The 18,519-nt window shown below is 41.5% G+C and overlaps 1 protein-coding gene across 16 annotated transcripts in view; it reads left to right on the top strand.

Moving 5' to 3' along the window:
- The window catches only part of LOC136833254 (platelet binding protein GspB-like), a 214,499-nt gene that overhangs the window by 136,823 nt on the left and 59,157 nt on the right, over positions 1-18,519 (top strand). For 13 of the 16 annotated variants that reach the window (XM_067095165.1, XM_067095157.1, XM_067095154.1 and 10 more), the window contains one exon: positions 9,544-9,639. The exons of the other annotated variants lie outside the window; for them this stretch is intronic. In XM_067095165.1, coding sequence (XP_066951266.1) covers positions 9,544-9,639 — 96 coding nt within the window. The remainder of the gene's footprint in view (positions 1-9,543; positions 9,640-18,519) is intronic. 16 annotated transcript variants of the gene reach the window in all.

The raw sequence follows: 18,519 nt of genomic DNA, 5'->3' as shown, positions 1-18,519 counted from the left end.
AACAAGAACAAAAGTGTCTCCTGAAAGAACGCAAAACAAGAACAAAATTCCCTCCTGGAAGACCGTAACACAAAGCAAAAGTCCCTCCTGAACGTAACACAAAAACGAACCGGCCGTAACTCTGATCGACAGGAGTAGGAGGAGAGAGAAAGCTACACACCTTGGTGTACACCACCAAATGCGTACACACACACACACACACACACGCAGCCAAGGAAGCATTTCAAACGAAGGAAGAGTACGCCCTCAACCACCTGCTGAGTCCTCTCCTTCCGTCCCCCCTATCTCCCTCAAACCCCCTCTCCCTCAAACCCCTCTCTATCCATCATATTGTTTCCCTCCTCTCAATCCTCCGTTCTTCTCTCTCTCTCTCTCTCTCTCTCTCTTTCGTACCACCACCCCTTTGTCTTCCTTCCCTCATGGCCCGTCACTCCCCCACCCCTCACCAAATCCCGAGTACCACCATCACCACCACCACCACCACCTCCCGCGCTGGCGCCTAAAATAGCAACGTCTTCTTCCATACCCAAGAAAGAGAAAGGGTGATGCAACCCCCCTCCCCCCCTTTTTTTTTATTTCCACAAGAACGCGTTCGTCCACATACGCAGGTTTTGCGTATATCCACGTATAAGTTATTCAATCGTAGTGACTCACTCTCAAGTCCATTTCAAAATAAGACGGCAAAAACCATGGCGTCTTGACAGGGGATTCTCGTAGACATTTACGAATAAAGTACAACCCATTTTTCCCCGGCTTATTATTATTACCTGTGTCCGAAACTTTTTCGTTTTTATTTTGTTCTGGTTTATAACAAGTGTGCTTTGATCGGTCCTGAGGACGACGACAAGGATTTCCAGTCTCTCCAGCAAGATTTGGAAGATTTTCCAGGGAAATTTTATGGACGAACAACATTAAAACAACTCGAAAAGTCCTTCACATTTTCTAGACCCAACGCTGAAAGTGTCTTGTCTTTGCTGCTGAGGTTCTGGGGTTCTTTCGTTGGTCATTTTTCGGAGCAAGAAGAAGAAGAACGAGGACTGGATGAAGAATGAGTACTGGAAGAAGAAGAAGAAGAAGTACTGGAAGAAGAAGAAGGAGTACTGGAAGAAGAAGAAGGAGGAGTACTGGAAGAAGAAGAAGAAGAAGGAGTACTGGAAGAAGAAGAAGAAGGAGTACTGGAAGAAGAAGAAGAAGAAGAAGAAAGAGCACTGGAAGAAGAAGAAGGAGTACTGGAAGAAGAAGAAGGAATATTGGAAGAAGAAGGAGTACAGGAAGAAGAAGGAGTACTGGGAGAAGAAGAAGGAATATTGGAATAAGGAGTACTGGAAGAAGAAGAAGGAGTATACTGGAAGAAGAACGAGTACTGGAAGAAGAAGCAGAAGAAGACCTTCCAGTGCTAAAAGCTGGACGCAAAACACCATCGCATACAACTACATACCCTCCACCCCGGGCACGAATTTCCAGCAGCGGGCCTTTTAAATTATTCATTGTGCAGCCTTCCAGAGGAGCTGCCCTGGTGCGTATAAAGACCTTGAACCCCGTCGCCAACCTTCTTTTTTCTTCTTCTTGTTTTTGAGAGAGTGAGGCAGAGTAACCTTAATCCATCCTTCCCTTTCCCTCCCCCTTCCTCCCCCCCTAAAATGAACCCTCATCTGCCACCTATAGCCACACATCCTTCTCTCTCTCTCTCTCTCTCTCTCTCTCTCTCTCTCTCTCTCTCTCTCTCTTGTTAGAGTTTTCATTGTTTTTTTTTTCCATTTCACCCCCTCATGCTAAAGCACTTTTAGTTTTCCGACAAGAAAACTGTTGTGCCGGCTTTGTCTGTCCATCCGCACTTTTTCTGCCCGCCCTCAAATTTTAAAAATTTCTGAGGCTAGAGGGCTGCAAATTGGTATGTTGATCATCCACCCTCCAATCATCAAACATACCAAATTGCAGACCTCTAACTCAGTAATTTTTATTTTATTTACGGTTAAAGTTAGTCATAATCATGCTTCTGGCAATGATATAGGCCAGGCCACCAACAGGCCATGGTTAAAGTTTCATGGGCCGCGGTTCATGCAGCATTATACAGAGACCACCAAAAGATGGATCTGTTTTCGGTGGCCTTGATTATATGCTGTACAGAAAACTCGATTGCGCCAAAGAAACTTCAGACATTTTTACTTGTTGAAACTTGACAGCGAGGTAATTAATTATCTGAAAATATTTCTCTCCAACCAAGGTCAGAAAAGAAACGGGATTATGACGACCTTGTTTAGCCCAGGTCAGGCTATTACTGACTTGTTTCTCATTTGTTTACAAACTTATAGGCTGGTGATTGAGAGGAAAACATCCCTTTGTACCTTCGTGTTTTTATGAAAACAATAGCTCTTGTGTCTTACTGTTGTGGCACTGCTGCTGTCATTCAACAAAATGCCCAACAGGCATTTTCCCGAGATGTAACCGAGTACCGGACCTTTCCCTGAAAAAACTGGAAATTTCTTGAAAATAATCTTATGTTTTCCACACCCAGATTACCGTCGAGGTTTTAATTCTGACCTAACCTAACCTAGGGACATGGCAAAAAACCCAGGGCTGGCGCAATACCAGCATGCATCTCAGGAATTTGCATACGGTTGCTCATCGAATTTGAGAAAACGAGACGATAATCTCAGTTTCCACCTCTTCCCTAAGAACGAGGAATTAAGACAGAAATGGATTCATCTTTGCAAGATACAGCCGTGAAACTTAGTTTTTCTGAAAGCTTGTATTCTGGAGGGGTGCCTTTTGGGGTTTGTGTTTTGAAATTATGAATTTTAAAAAAGGATCCCTTTAACGCTGACACTGCAGTTATATGTAGTGATCATTTTGAACCGACAGCATTTGAGAGGAATTTGAAATACGAGCTGCTCCGTCTGCCAGCACCAAAAAGTCAGAAAAGTTTTTTAGCAGGATCAGTCCTGTCATTGCTGTTACTCTCGCATCACAAAGTTAAGAGAGAAAGGAAAATACTACTGAAGTGTTTTAATACCGACATTTATATCTGCTCATAACAATTTACACCTATCGTTTCTTTTATGAAAATGATCTATTTATATATCTATTAACCTGTCTGTCAGTCTTTGTAAATATATATATATATATATATATATATATATATATATATATATATATATATATATATATATATATATATATATAGATAGATATGTGTGTATGTGTGTGTGTATGTATATAATGTGTGTGTGTATTACATCACCAAATACCCAAATTTTGGGTATTTGTATATAGTTGTATATATTTCTGTGGCATCTCATATAAATGTAACAATAAACACTTTTTATCTTATTGCATGAATTTTTCTTATTGATCAATACTGCCCTGAAATGGAACACTGCAGTATCCGCAAAATTTTCGAACCTGAGATATGCCACCTCTTGGGCTCGTGGAACACATACACAAGTTACTGCAGATTCAGAATGATTCTTCAATGCTTTCCACGAGTATTTAGGGGACCCCATTTGCAGTATCTGCAAAATCAGTTGCAAGGCAAAGGAGTATCTACCATTTTTCTCAGTTTTGTATTTTTGCAGATACTGCAGTCTTCTATTTTAGGGAATAGATCACATAGATCTTTGCCAGTTTCCCTATAACCCATGTTAGATTTCACAGAGAGTTTTATTCTCTCCTCACAAAACTCACTAACAGCTATGGCAGCACCATCTGTGTATATACCTCCTAATTGCGTTTGGAATTTGGTCTGAAAAATAAGAAGTTTGTGTCTCAGGAAAGCGTTCGTGACGTCAGCAGTAGGGTGGGCGTGTGGGTGGAGCTTTGGTGACGTCAGCAGTAGGGTGCGCATGTGGTTGGGAAGCCTGAATTTTTATTTTATAAATTCAAACGCCGACTTTGAGGCCCCGTAGCTGAGAGGGGAACCCTGCCACGGACATCAGACTCCAAATGAGCTTTCGTGACGTCAGCAGTAGGGTGCACGTGGGTGGGGCCTTCGTGCCGTCAACAGTATGGTGCGCATGTGGGTGGGGCTTTCGTGACGTCAGCTGTATGGTGCGCATGTGGGTGGAGCTTTCGTGACGTCAGCTGTAGGGTGCGCATGTGGGTGGAGCTTTCGTGACGTCAGCTGTAGGGGACAGTGATCGAGGAGTGACTTGACTTCCTCATATTTATACAGTGCCACCTGATGTGTGTGTCACGTTGATCAGCTTCCAGCAGCCATGCCTTCAGTTTGTGCTGTATTTGGATGCCATAACGATAGCAAGAAGACCATTAACTTGGGCATCAGATATTTTCGCTTCCCAAAAGAGGAAAGAATGAAAAAGAAATGGATCAGTGCTTGCAGACGCGCAGACTACGTGAATTGCAAGTGTGCTCTGGTTTGTTCAGTGCATTTCAAAGCGGAGGACTATGCTGATGACATGAAGTACCGACTGTTGGGAATTGAAAAACCCAAAAATCAACGTGTCTTGAAGAAAGAGGCGGTGCCGTCCCTTTTTTTACCAAATGGTGAGTTACATTTTTACAAGTTGAGCATTTTGCTAGACACCTATAAGATACTTTTTCTCTTTCGACATTTTTCCTAAAATATCTCACCTCTATGGCCTCTAGAGTACCATACAGTAAATTGCATTAGACGTCATCGAATTAAGTCACAAATATTCCTGTAAAAATACATAAATAACTTTGAGGATATCTTAATTCCATCTGCACTAAACTGTTATCAAGATATCTTAATTCCATCTCCATTAAACTGTTATCTTTGTTCTGTGAATCTGTCTGGATTAAAATGAGAGTTCAGTGTACCAAGGACAACACTCTCCACATTAATCCATACCTCTTTGTGTAGGGTGAAGTGAAAATCAATACATTTCAGTAGAACTTTGCATTCCCTACTCCACTAGGGGCCAGTGCCGTCTGTACACCTCATGTGGTTCATTGTTGGCATTACTTGAGGTTTTATGCAGCATCCCTTCAGCCCCTAGCTGCAACCCCTCTCATTCCTTTTACTGTGCGTCCGTTCGTATTCTCTTCCTTCCAATTGATTAATAGTGCAAGCACTGGTTTTCCTCCTATTAAACCTTTCAAACCTTTCAAACCTTTCTACTCTCAATTTCCCTCATCGTAAGTCCCAGCGCTTGGCATTTGGCCTCAATTCTAGATTCTATTCTGTTCTATTTGTTTTCCCTGGAGAGGTAACTCTGGACCTTGTGGCTCATTGTTGAGAAGCAGTTCTTTGCTGTATGGTCTGCCACAAGGAAAATTGTACTCAAAGTGAAACAAAATAAAAATACTAATTCCTTTAGAAGTGCCTTTCTTGAATGGTATCATTGCATCGTGTTATTACCTGACATAGTGAGTGCTTTCAAGGGACTGTACCCGACGTGTGACGCCATGCGCTGAGAGAGAGAGAGAGAGAGAGAGAGAGAAACTACGGTTGAAGGCAACCTTGGGATCCAAGAGGTCTTGATTCATGCCCAGATGAGGCTTAATTTAGTAATCTCTCTGTCTGGCTGACCTGTTCTTTGATCTGTACGATGGTCAATAAGGTAAAACAGGTCAGTGCACCAAGTGAGAAGTGACTGACTCTCTCTCTCTCTCTCTCTCTCTCTCTCTCTCTCTCTCTCTCTCTCTGTCTCTCTCTCATGTCTGTCACTGTTGTTTTGTAAGTATATGAAAATAATTCAGGTCCATTAGTTCGTACAAGACGTGCAGCAATTATTATTATTATTATATTATTATTCATTTGAATAATAATTATAATTATAATAAAATAATAATAATAATGAGCACGCATAGGTCTAGACTGATCAACTCATCTTCATTCAGACCCATAATTTGTCATTATTATTATTATTCAAGCCAGCTCTCTGATGTAGATTTCACATTCTCTTTAACACTTTTGTTTTGAGAGAGAGAGAGAGAGAGATTTTCACGACTGAAATACCAAAGTCACCCCAAACGAACCCTGATCCTCCTTCCCCGCGACGCCCAACCGATGATTTTATACCATACATCCTCTCTCTCTCTCTCTCTCTCTCTCTCTCTCTCTCTCTCTCTCTCTCTCTCTCTCTCTCTCATTTCTGTCGTGTAATATTCTTTTTTTTTTTTTTCATCTTTTCCTTGTTATATTTAAACCTGATCAACAAAGCAGTTTTAAATTACAATGACTTAAATGTTTCTTCTTATAAACCTGTTTTAGTTTTCTGTATAAGAAAACTATTGTGCCGGCTTTCTCTGTCCGTCCGCACTTTTTCTGTCCGCCGTCAGATCTTAAAAACTACTGAGGCTAGAGGGCTGCAAATTGGTATGTTGATCATCCACCCTCCAGTCATCAAACATACCAAATTGCAGCCATCTAGCCTCAGTAGTTGTCCTTTTATTTAAGGGTAAAGTTAGCCATAATCGTGCCTCTGGCAACGATATAGGGTAGGCCACCACCGGGCCGTGATTAAAGTTTCATGGGCCGCGGCTCATACAGAAATTTACCGAGACCACCGAAAGCTAGATCTATTTTCGGTGACCTTGATTAAACGCTGTAGCGGCTGTACAGAAAACTCGGTTGCACCGAAGACACTTCGGCCGGCGCCTTTTGTATTTGTTTTTTATTTAATTTACAAGTTCGTTGTGTTAACGGCATTCAGAGTCATTCTTGTTCTGTGCCTCACGTGTCCTGAACACCCCATTCCCCCCGCCTCCCCTCCCCCCATCCTCATAAGGTCCAGAGTAAAAAATATGTCGTTTTCCATCGCTTCCAAAAGACAAAGAACTCCTACACCTCTGTATGAGAGACCCGTTCAGTGCTGCTGTAGGCCTGTAATTCGTGTTTCTCGTTTGCCCTTCTAGTCGGAGGACTTTCAGTCGAATATGAAGGATTTTCAGTCGAATCTGAAGGTCGAAGGACTTTCAGTCGAATCTGAAGGTTGAAGGACTTTCAGTCAGATCTGATGGGCTTCCAGTCGAATTTGAAGGAGTGAAGGACTTCCTGTCAAATTTGGAGGCCTTCCAGTCGAATCTGAAGGTTGAAGGACTTTCAGTCAAATCTGAAGGACTTCCAGTCCAATCTGAAGGGAGTGAAGGACTTCCTGTCAAATCTGAAGGACCTCCACTCGAATCTGAAGGAGTGAAGGAGATCCTGTCAAATCTGAAGGACTTCCATTCGAATCTGAAGGTGTGAAGGACTTCCAGTCAAATCTAAAGGGCTTCCAGTCGAATCTGAAGGTTGAAGCACTTTCAGTCAAATCTGAAGGACTTCCAGTCGAATCTGAAGGACTTCCAATCGAATCTGAAGGTTGAAGGACTTTCAGTCGATTCTGAAGGACTTGCGGTCGAATCTGAAGGTTGAAGGACTTTCAGTCAAATCTGAAGGACTTCCAGTCGAGTCTGAAGAACTGTCAGTCAAATTTTCAGTCATGGTGAGGTACAGAAAAGCTGCTTTGGTGTGGAACGCTTCCTGTGTTCAGAACTAGAAAATAAGAGGAAGATGTCACAGTGTTAAGATTTAGCTTTTCCAAAGCACTAAAAATTACTATAACTTACATGGACCCTTTTTAGTTTATCTATAAAAGAAAACTATTGTGCCTGCTTGGTCTGTCCGTCCGCACTTTTTTTTTTTTTTCCGCCCTCAGATCTTAAAACCTACTGAGGCTAGAGGGCTGCAAATTGGCATGTTGATCATCCACCCTCCATTCATCAAACATGCCAAATTGCAGCCCTCCAGCCTCAGTAGTTTTTATTTTATTTAAGGTTAAAGTTAGCCATGATCACGCGTCTGGCACCGCTATATGTTAAAAAAACACAGGCCACCACCGGACTGAGGCTGAAAGTTTCATGGCCCGCAGCTAAGAGTTTCACGGGCCGTGGCTGAGAGTTTGTACAGAAAACTCGGTTGCGCATATTTTACTTGTTTTATAACAGTCTGGAAAACCATCGGAAGATCTCTCGAATTGACACTTGTCACAGATTGCCTTGAGTTGACTTCCTCATATTAGGTGAGTTTCCGTGGATGAGTTAGGTTTGGTTAGGTTAGGAAGAGTGGTTTTGAGATGATTATCTTCACAGAGAAGTTACATTAGGAAGATCTTCACAGGTAAGCTAAGTTAGGAAGGACAGATCAAGGTAACTCCTCAAGAAAGTCCTGAGCATGAACTTAGCTTTTGTGATGTCTTTAAAAGTGATGAAGTTTGGTTCAGTAAGTATATATATAATATATACGAGTTACAGTTCTAATTCTATTCGACGCGTAAGTGCAGCATTTTGATGAAACTAGAAGAACTCGCAGCAGACTTAGTCATTTGTGTGTGTGTGTGTGAGAGAGAGAGAGAGAGAGAGAGAGAGAGAGAGAGAGAGAAACACTGTGGGATTCTTGGCTACGGGAAAATTAACCTTGCTGGATTTAAAAGGATTTGACAAAAAATATGTAACCTCTGTAACCCCTCGTGATTTACTTAAGATATCACGTGTCTCTCTCTCTCTCTCTCTCTCTCTCTCTCTCTCTCTCTAATGCAGTCTAGGGGCTTTGCAATTCAGCCCTGGAATGAATAAATGATAAAATTGCATATTTCCACCAGCGCAGGCAACGCCTACGAGTAAGTGGGACGGCACAAAAACTTGAACCTGAACTACATGAGAGAGAGAGAGAGAGAGAGAGAGAGAGAGAGAGAGAGAGAGACAGAGCAAAAAGTAGCACGAAAACCAGACTGTGTACCTGTTTTGGCGATAGACGGGTGAGGAGCAGGCAGTGTTGCCCTCTGAGGCGCTCAGACTTTTATTATCATTCACCTGGAAGAGAGAGAGAGAGAGAGAGAGAGAGAGAAAAGACTGGTCATTACGAAAGCATATACCGAAATTGACGTCTCGTCCTGAACGCGCAGGCTTCGTCTGTGACAAGGCCAGAGAGCTTGGAGGGTTGGAGTCTCTCCTCCCGCGGGGAGGGGAGAGGGGTATAACTACGTAGGCGATGACGTATCTTAGAGGTACCTGCTCCAGGTCCTGAGTGGGAAGCCCTTTCAGTGCTCACCTGACTGTCACGGCGTAATAATAAAGTATACATCTCCGTTTTCTTTAAGATGCACTTGTGAACTAAGGTAGACTTAAAGAGAATTCCCCGATCATTATTGAGTATCATTATCTATACATATCACTGCATAATGCCGTATGTGTGTTGCGTTGATGGCTGCAGATACAGGTATCGGGAGACTAAGAAGGAAAGAGGCGTCATTTTCCACTTTTTCCCAAAAGACGAAGAGCTGCGGAATGAGTGGGCAAGGTTATGCAAAGGTAAACAGTCAAAAGACGTGGCCCGAACAGCCAAGATTTGTAGCACTCATTTTGGACCAGAGGCGTATGAGAGAAGTTTGTACCACGAGCTGTTGCAAATACCGCAGCCAAAACGTAAAAAGCTTAAGGATGGGGCAATACCAACGCTCTATTTACCAACCTGTTATGGTAAGACGACAGACGTTTGCCTTATTTAATAAAAAAGACATGAAAAACGTCATAACTGTCATCGCCCCAGAACACGAATCTAATGTCAGTTTGTCTTTGCAGATACCTCAGCGTCGGCCACTGAGTGCAAAGGAATCAGCAAGACTCAAGAAGCACCTACTTCCCATTTTGAGCAAGTGCTGACCTCCGCTTCTGAAGGTAAAAATTTTGTTTTCATTCGTACCTGAAACGTTTTTTGAAGCTAAGTACGAAAGTCGTTTATTATCCTCCTCCGTTCAATGTCATCCTCTCTCTCTCTCTCTCTCTCTCTCTCTCTCTCTCTCTCTCTCTCTCTCGTGGAAAACGAAGCAGTTGAGTGAGTGAGCCGGCGTTAAAAGATGAACAGGGTGAATAGAGCAGTGTCTGAAAAGAAGAAGAAGAAGAAGAAGAGGGGGTGGGAGGCACGTCGCAAATTACACGGTTCATCATAAGGCTGAAAGTCCCGTGCCGTTTCCCACTAATCCTGTCTAAAATCGACACAGACTCGTCTCGGAGTTGCCGGTTCGTTAGTATCTGTGCAGAGTTGCCAGCTAGTCAGTACCCTGGCACACTTTTTTTTTTTTTTTTTTTTTTTGTTAAAAAGTAGCTTTGACGGATATAAGACCGAATCCTCCTCAGAAGAGTGCTGAGGGTTCCTCACTGAGCAATTAAGGATTCCTCGTTGAAGAATTCTTCGAGAAACGAGGTATTGTTGTGGAACGGTCTGTACTTACCGGGGAATTGCAATGACGCCACGGAATCACAGAACTGCATAAGTAGTGAAAATTGTTCATCGTTTGCAATTGGTAAATTTACTTTGAAGTTAAAAACGCTTCTTCACATTCTTCCCGAGAGAGAGAGAGAGAGAGAGAGAGAGAGAGAGAGAGAGCTTAGCAAAGCCCCATAAAGGAAGTTTGTAGGTTTCCTCTTAATAGTCTGCTGGTACGTAAGCTTTACTGACTGTTATCGATTGGACACATTCCATAGTCTATATATATACAATATAGAAAATGTAATAAAAATGAATTAAATATCGAGAGAAATTTGCAGTAGAAATAATGTCAGGAATCGTTTTCGAGAAGTATCGGAACGGAGGAGTTGGCAAAGTTAAATTTATGTGGGAATTACGTGTACCTAATGTATCGGTATTTAGGAAAAGCAGTTCTTAATGGAACTGACATGGACAAAAACTTCGGGAATTGACGTGGATAAAACTTTAGGAATCGACAGAGAAAAGGAGTATAAAAAAATCACATACAAGCGGGAATTGACAGATAAAAGCAGGAATATGAAAAAAATCACATTCTACGAGCAAGAATTGACAGAAACCAGCAGGAATATAAAAAAAATCACAAAATTCAAGCAGGAATTGACAGAAGAAAAAGCAAGGATGTAAAAAATCACATATTTCAAGGATTTGACAGAAAACAACAGGAATTTTAAAAACACATGGTACAAGCAGGAATTGACAGAATAAGCAGGAATATTAAAAAATCACATACTACAAGCTGGAACTGGAAGAAATGAAGCAGGAATATCAAAAAAATCCCATTTTTCAAGCAGGAATTGACATAATCAACACTAGGATTTGACAGTTTGCCGATGGCAGGAATTAGCTTTAACAACAACATTAGGAATAGACAAAGGCAGATATATATGGATTTGATATATGAAGATACAGCAGGAATTAACAAAGCATTAACATCAGGAACTACCTTGATCATCTACAGCAGGTTTAGACTGAAGCAACCACATCAAGCATCAGAAACAGTAATTACACCAGGAATTGCCTGAGTTATCTGTAGCAGGAATTTACAAAGGCAACCATTTGAAGCATTAACATTTGAAACTACAGCAGGAATTAGCAAAGCATCTAAGCATCTACAGCAGGAATAGGCAAAAGCAGCCACATTAGACATATGTAGCAGGAATTAGAAGCAAATCACATCTGCAGCAAAAGCAGGTAAAGAGCAGCCACAGTAGACACCTGCAGCAGGAATCATCTGGAATTCACAGCAAAGCACATCTGCAGCAGGAATTATTAGCAGAGAATCTGCAGCAAGAGCAGACAAAAAGCAACCACATAGACATATGCAGCAGGAATTAGCAGCAAAGTATCAGCAACAGGAGTAGGCAAAAAGCAGCCACATTAGACATCTGCAGCAGGAATTAGCACCAGAGCACATCTGCAGCAGACATTGGACATATGCAGCAGGAATTAGCAGCAAAGCATCTGCCGCAAGAACAGGAAAAAAAGCAGCCACAATAGACTTCTGCAGCAGGAATTAGCAGCAAAGCATCTGCAGCAAGAACAGGAAAAAAAGCAGCCACATTAGACTTCTGCAACAGGAATTAGCAGCAGAGTATCTGCAGCAAGGACATTGAGCAGGCAAAAAGCAGCCACATTAGACTTCTGCAGCAGGAATTAGCAGCAGAGTATCTGCAGCAAGAAGAGTGAGCAGGCAAAAAGCAGCCACATTAGACTTCTGCAGCAGGAATTAGCAGCAGAGTATCTGCAGCAAGAACAGGCAAAAAGCAGCCACATTAGACTTCTGCAGCAGGAATTAGCCGTAGAGTATCTGCAGCAGCTGCAGAAGCAGGAATATAATCCAAAAAAAAAAAAAAAGAAAAAGGCAGCTGCACCAGACATGAGCAAAGGCAAGTGAGCACACACCTGCAGGAGTCGCCCAGAGCAAGTACGGCAGGTGCAGGGAGAAACATCTCATCTGGAATTGCCATCCAGACTCTCCCTCACAGATACTTTATGTCGTTTCTGTCTCATTGTCTACTTGCAGGGGAATAGAGTCAGCATCCGACGTATGCAAGTGAAGAGAATATCATCCGGTTTCTATCATTTTATTTATTTATTGACTTGTCTGTTCATTTTTTTTGTTCGTAGGAAGCCCAACGGACCTTTCGACCCCTGACATTAAAATGTATCCCGGTGACAAACTTTTATTCCCACCCGCTGTGCCTGGTGTTTGTTCGCATTGTGCATGATTTCTGTAATCTCAGAGAGAGAGAGAGAGAGAGAGAGAGAGAGAGAGAGAGAGAGAAAGGAACTTCTCGGGCGTGTAAACAAAACAGTGGTGTGTGAAATGGGGTAATATTGCTGGGTAATATGAAAGATAATTCGGTCGTAATGGATTTGTTGTTGTTGAGAGAGAGAGAGAGAGAGAGAGAGAGAGAGAGAGAGAGAATGGGGAGGCAAGGGGGAAGTACACCAGACATGTCGAAATTTGTTGGCAAACAAACAAACAGATGTGTTCTGAATTGATATACCGTTCAGGGTACGTTCATCTCAAACATGATAAATGCACTATATATCTATCTCTTCATATATTTACTTACTTGCAATTTAGTCCGAAATAACATTCTTTGTTCCTTGGTATTTCCTAACTCTAAATAGTATTTTTCTGTTTAAAAAAAAATGAATAAAAGTTGAATTACGAGAACAGTTCCGTGTGTCACCAGAAGGTTATATGAACTCAGTCCGTGAAAAAACTGGCCGGTACTCCTCTCTCTCTCTCTCTCTCTCTCTCTCTCTCTCTCTCTCTCTCTCTCTCTCTCCTACCAGTTTTATAAAGAAAAAATAACCTTTGTTTCAAAACTGGTCTTCAGTTATGAGAGTGAAGCCAAATGGGACTAGAACTCCTCTCTCTCTCTCTCTCTCTCTCTCTCTCTCTCTCTCTCTTTTTCTCTCCAACTTTTTGCTTTTTCGATCATGTTCTACTGATTTTTTTTCCTTTTTTTATTTACATAGGCCTAAGTTCCGCTTATTTCCGCTCGCAGGGCAGCCATATTTTGTGAATGAGTGACAGTTAGTCCTGAATAGGCCTATATAGGCCTACTCATGGACCATGAAACACTCGATCAAAATTGATTTTGCTTAGTCTAATCCCGACTTCAGTCACTTGCAAGTAGGTCTGGTGTTTTTGTTGTTGTGGGATGAACACTGGCCTTATGCCAGCACCCATGCTCAATGCCCTTTGATTCACGTGTTTAACGACGGGCTCAATAAGACATATGTCTCATTTGCATCTCCTGATCTTCGCTGGCTGGACTCATTTCATGTATTCGAATAATAATAATAATGATAATAATAAAATATACACTTTTAGTTCTCATATTTAAAGAATCATGAGACTATTTGACTCATGTATTCGAATAATAATAATAATAATAAAATATACACCTTTAGTTCACATATTTAAAGAATCATGAGACTATTTGACTCATGTATTCGAATAATATTAATAATAATAAAACATACATCTTTAATCCTCATATTTTAAAAATCATGAGACTGTTTGGCTCATTATTCGAATAATAATAATAATAATAAAATATTCCCCTTTAATTCTCATATTTTAAAAATCATGAGAATATTTGACTCATAATAAAATATTCACCTTTAATTCTCATATTTTAACAATCATGAGACTATTTGACTCATGTATTCGAATAATAATAATAATAATAATAATAATAATAATAATAATAATAATAATAATAATAAAATATTCACCTTTAACTCTCATGTTTTAAAAATCATGAGAGTGGGATTCGGCTCCCGAAATTCTCTTCTTCCAAATAATATTTTGTTAATCAAGATTATTGGTATATATTTAAGACCCGCCGCCATATTTCCTCAAAATCATTCAACGGAAATATTTTTGAAAGTAAATCCAAAGTCTGCTGAAAAGATTGAATCGTTTTGCCTCTTTAAATCAAATTAAAGAAAAACAAGTAAAAAAATGCGAGTTTTCTGTACAGCCGCCACAGCGTATAATCAAGGCCACCGAAAATAGATCTATTTTTCGATGGTCTCGGTGTTATGCTGTATGAACCGCGGCCCGTGAAACTTTAACCACGGCCTGGTGGTGGCTTATCCTTATATCGTTGCCAGAAGCACGATTATGGCTAACTTTAACCTTAAGTAAAATAAAAACTACTGAGGCTAGAGGGCTGCAATTTGGTATGTTTGATGATTGGAGGGTGGATGGTCAACATCCCAATTTGCAGCCCTCTAGCCTCAGCAGTTTTTAAGATCTGAGGGCGGACAGAAAAAAGTGCAGGCAGGATAAAGTGGGGACGGACAGACAAGGCTGGCACAATAGCTTTCTGTTACCGGACCGTGGTTAAAGTTTCATGGGCCGCGGCTCATACAGCATTAAACCGAGACCACCGGAAGACAGGTCTATTTTCGGTGGCCTCGATTGTACGCTGTAGCGGCTGTACAGAAAACTCGATTGTGCCGAAGAAACTTCGGCGCATTTTTTATTTTTTTATTTATTATTTTTTTTTTTTAATCCTTTCCGGTGCAGCCTTCACATCAGGCAGCCTGTTCTTCTTTTTGTCTGTGACAAGTCAGTCTATCTGCTTCAGTCTAAGAGCACTGAAAGACCAGTAGGTGCACTGTGCATCTGTCGCGATAATGTTCTGATACAGCAAAGCTTTTCCTGAACTTAAACAAGTAAAATATGCGCCGAAGTTCCTTCGGCGCAATCGAGTTTTCTGTACAGCCGCTACAGCGTCTAATCGAGGCCACCGAAAATAGATCTATCTTTTGGTGGTCTCGGTATAATGATGTATGAGCCGCGGCCCATTAAAACTTTTAATCACGGCCTGGTGGTGGCTTATCCTTATATCGTTGCCAGAAGCACGATTATGGCCAACTTTAACCTTAAATAAAATAAAAACTACTGATGCTAGAGGCTGCAATTTGATATGTTTGATGATTGGAGGGTGGATGATCAACATACCAATTTGCAGCCCTCTAGCCTCGGTTGCTTTTAAGATCTGAGGGCGGACAGAAAAAAGTGCGGACGGACAGACAAAGCCGGAACAATAGTTTTCGTTTACAGAAAACTAAAAGAGATAGTTCAAAACCAGCATCGGCTGGTTTCGAGAAAAAAAGGTCATAGGGCTAGCAACCCCATTCCTAGAGAGAGAGAGAGAGAGAGAGAGAGAGAGAGAGAGAGAGAGAGAGAGAGAGAGAGAGAGAAAGGCTCTACCTTCTGGCATCTAGCAGTCTTCTATAGCAAGAAAATTACGTTTGTTGAAAGCATTTTTGCTCATTTGAATTGAAAGCGTGAACTATCTTTAGATAGGCCTATTGAACTTTCACAGATTTTATATAAAATACTGCCATATTTTTTAGCATCTCGCCGTCTACTTCTGGATCATTGCACAATTAATTGAGTCTCTATGCACATTGGTGTGTGTCTGAGAGAGAGAGAGAGAGAGAGAGAGAGAGAGAGAGAGAGAGAGAGCGATGTCACACTGCCGAATATGGCTATAACGTATGACATATGGCCTAGCTGAGGCCTGATCGAATGTCCAAGATACCATTTTGGGGGCTCTCCTTTCATTATCACTATCGAATGACATCCTGCCTGTAGTCCTAACGTTCTCTCTCTCTCTCTCTCTCTCTCTCTCTCTCTCTCTCTCTCTCTCTCTCTCTCGCGTCCGTTTGTCGAGGCCTCTACAATCTTAATGACACAGGTCTCTGGTGTAGGAGATTTGCCAACATCAGATATAGAGGTTGTCAGCCGCTGATGCTCTTTCATTAGATAAGAGATCTCTGATTTCTTTACCCCCCGTTTTAGTTTTTTTGTTTTCTGTAAACGAAAACAACTACTGAGATGGCTAGTTGTCTTTCTGTCCGCCCTCAGATCTTAAAAACTACTGACTCTAGAGGGCTGCAAATTGGTATGTTGATCATCCACCCTCCAGTGATCAAACATACCAAATTGCAGCCCTCTAGCCTCAGTAGTTTTATTTTATTTAAGGTTAAAGTTAGCCAGAATTGTACTTCTAGCACTGCTATAGGCACCAACAACACGAGCCACCACTGGACCGTGGCTGAGTTTTGTGGGCCGCTGCTGAGAGTTTCATGGGCCGTGGAAAGTATTCATTTCCTGATTGGACCACAGTTTTCTTATGGAAAATAGAAATAGTATATGTGATTCCTGCACCCTTGAAATGCTGATGTAGCCAGACGTATGATCATGGCTAACTTTAACCTTATAAATAAAATAAAACTACTGCGGCTAGAGGGCTGCAATTTGGTATGTTTGATGATTGGAGGGTGGATGATCAACATGCCAATTTGGAGCCCTCTAGCCTCAGTAGATTTTAAGATCTGGGGCAAATAAAATAAAGTGCGGACAGGCAGACAAAGCCTGCACAAGTTTTCTTTTCAGAAAACTAAAAGCATTACCGATGTGACTGTTGTTATGATGATTATTATTATTTTCCATGCTCATTTAATAGTTATTTTCTCACAGGTATCCCTGGATTATATATATAAATAATTTTTTAGTACATCTCAATTCCATCTCCATTAAACTGTCATCTTGGTTCCGGGAATCCGTCAGGATTAAAATGAAGAGTTCATTGTACCAAAACAACTTTAGTCCTTACCCCTCTGTGGAGGATTAAGGGAAAACCAACGCATTCCAGTATAACTCTGTTCCCTGGAGAGGTTATTACCTCTCTCTCTCTCTCTCTCTCTCTCTCTCTCTCTCTCTCTCTCTCTCTCTCCAAACGCTCGGGCAATTAACTCAAAACTAAATGAAAAACACTCGATCTTTCTTCGAAGGTGATATGACGGGATGATATAGGAATCTTCCCTTAGCTATAGTTCGCCTCTACTGACCAATGGCTGCGTTGAATTGCGTAATTCACTATTAGTCGACTGTTGTGGGTCGAAGCTTTGTGAGAGAGAGGAGAGAGAGAGAGATAAGACGTGTGTTTACTTCATCCTTCCCCACACCCAAGGTCCTACGACTGACGTCACAAACTACATGCGCGTGAGCCGACCTCTCTCAGAGATCTTGGACCTTGGACTGAGGAGAGTTGCCTAGTTCGTGATCTGTTTGTCAGTCTTATGAACTTCCAGCAGCCATGCCCTCAGTCTGTGCTGTATTTGGATGCCATAATAATAGCAAGAAGACCGTTAATTTGGGCATCAGATACTTTGGTTTCCCAAAAGAGGAGAAAATGACGAGGAGATGGATCAGTGCTTGCAGACGCGCAGACTACGTGAACTTCAAGCGGGCTCTGATTTGTTCAGTGCATTTCAAAGCGGAGGACTATGCTGATGACATGAAATACCGACTGCTGGGGATTGAAAAACCCAAAAATCAACGCGTTCTGACGAAAGAGGCTGTGCCGTCCCTGTTTTTACCAAATGGTGAGTTACACTAGTTACATTTACAAGTTGGGCATTTTGCTAGAAAGCTGCAAGATACCGTTCTTCCTCTCGACTCTTTTCCTTAAATATTTGACCGTCTGTGACATCTACTGTAGATTACGATACAGTAAACTGCATTAGACTTTGTCAAATTAAAGTTCTCTGCCGTCGTTTTTAAGTGGCCATCAAAATTATAAAAGATATTTTCAGGTGGTCTAATCTCATAGGCGTGAGACCTTCGGCGTAACCTACTGCTCGCATTATAGTCTTCATACTTCTTTTATTATGCATTTATGTTACATTTCTTTACGTTTTGTTTTAATAATCGTAAGATTGCTTTCGTGTATGTATTAGTATGATAGAAATACTAGATCTCCTCACCTATCTTAAGGATAATGAGGTCATGAGTCTAACTTTTGTTTTCCGGTGAGAGCTACGGGGTCATCTTGTCCGTAGGCCGATACTAAGTCTATCCATCTCTGTGACGCACTTAGGTGAACAGGTTTTGCCATACAAGTGAGAGAGAGAGAGAGAGAGAGCAACACAAAATCGTCCTAGGCTGAGAGAGAGAAAGTAACAAAATCTTCCTAGACTGAGAGAAAGCAACACATAATCGTCAGAGACTTAGAGAAAGCAACACAAAATCGTCCAAGACTGAAAGAGAAGAGAGAGAGAGAGCAACACAAAATCGTCCTAGACTGAGAGAGAGAGAGAAAGCAACAAAAATCGTCGAGACTGAGAGAGAGAGAGATAAAGTAACACAAAATCGTCCTAGACTGAGAGAGAGAGAGAGAGAACAATACAAAATCGTCCGAGACAGAGACAGAGAGAGAGAAAGCAACACAAATTCGTCCTAGAGA

The sequence above is a fragment of the Macrobrachium rosenbergii genome, chromosome 51, assembly GCF_040412425.1.
Source record: "Macrobrachium rosenbergii isolate ZJJX-2024 chromosome 51, ASM4041242v1, whole genome shotgun sequence".
NCBI lineage: Eukaryota > Metazoa > Arthropoda > Malacostraca > Decapoda > Palaemonidae > Macrobrachium > Macrobrachium rosenbergii.
Note: the sequence above shows the minus strand (reverse complement) of the source record. Positions and strands in the feature narration are given on the sequence as shown.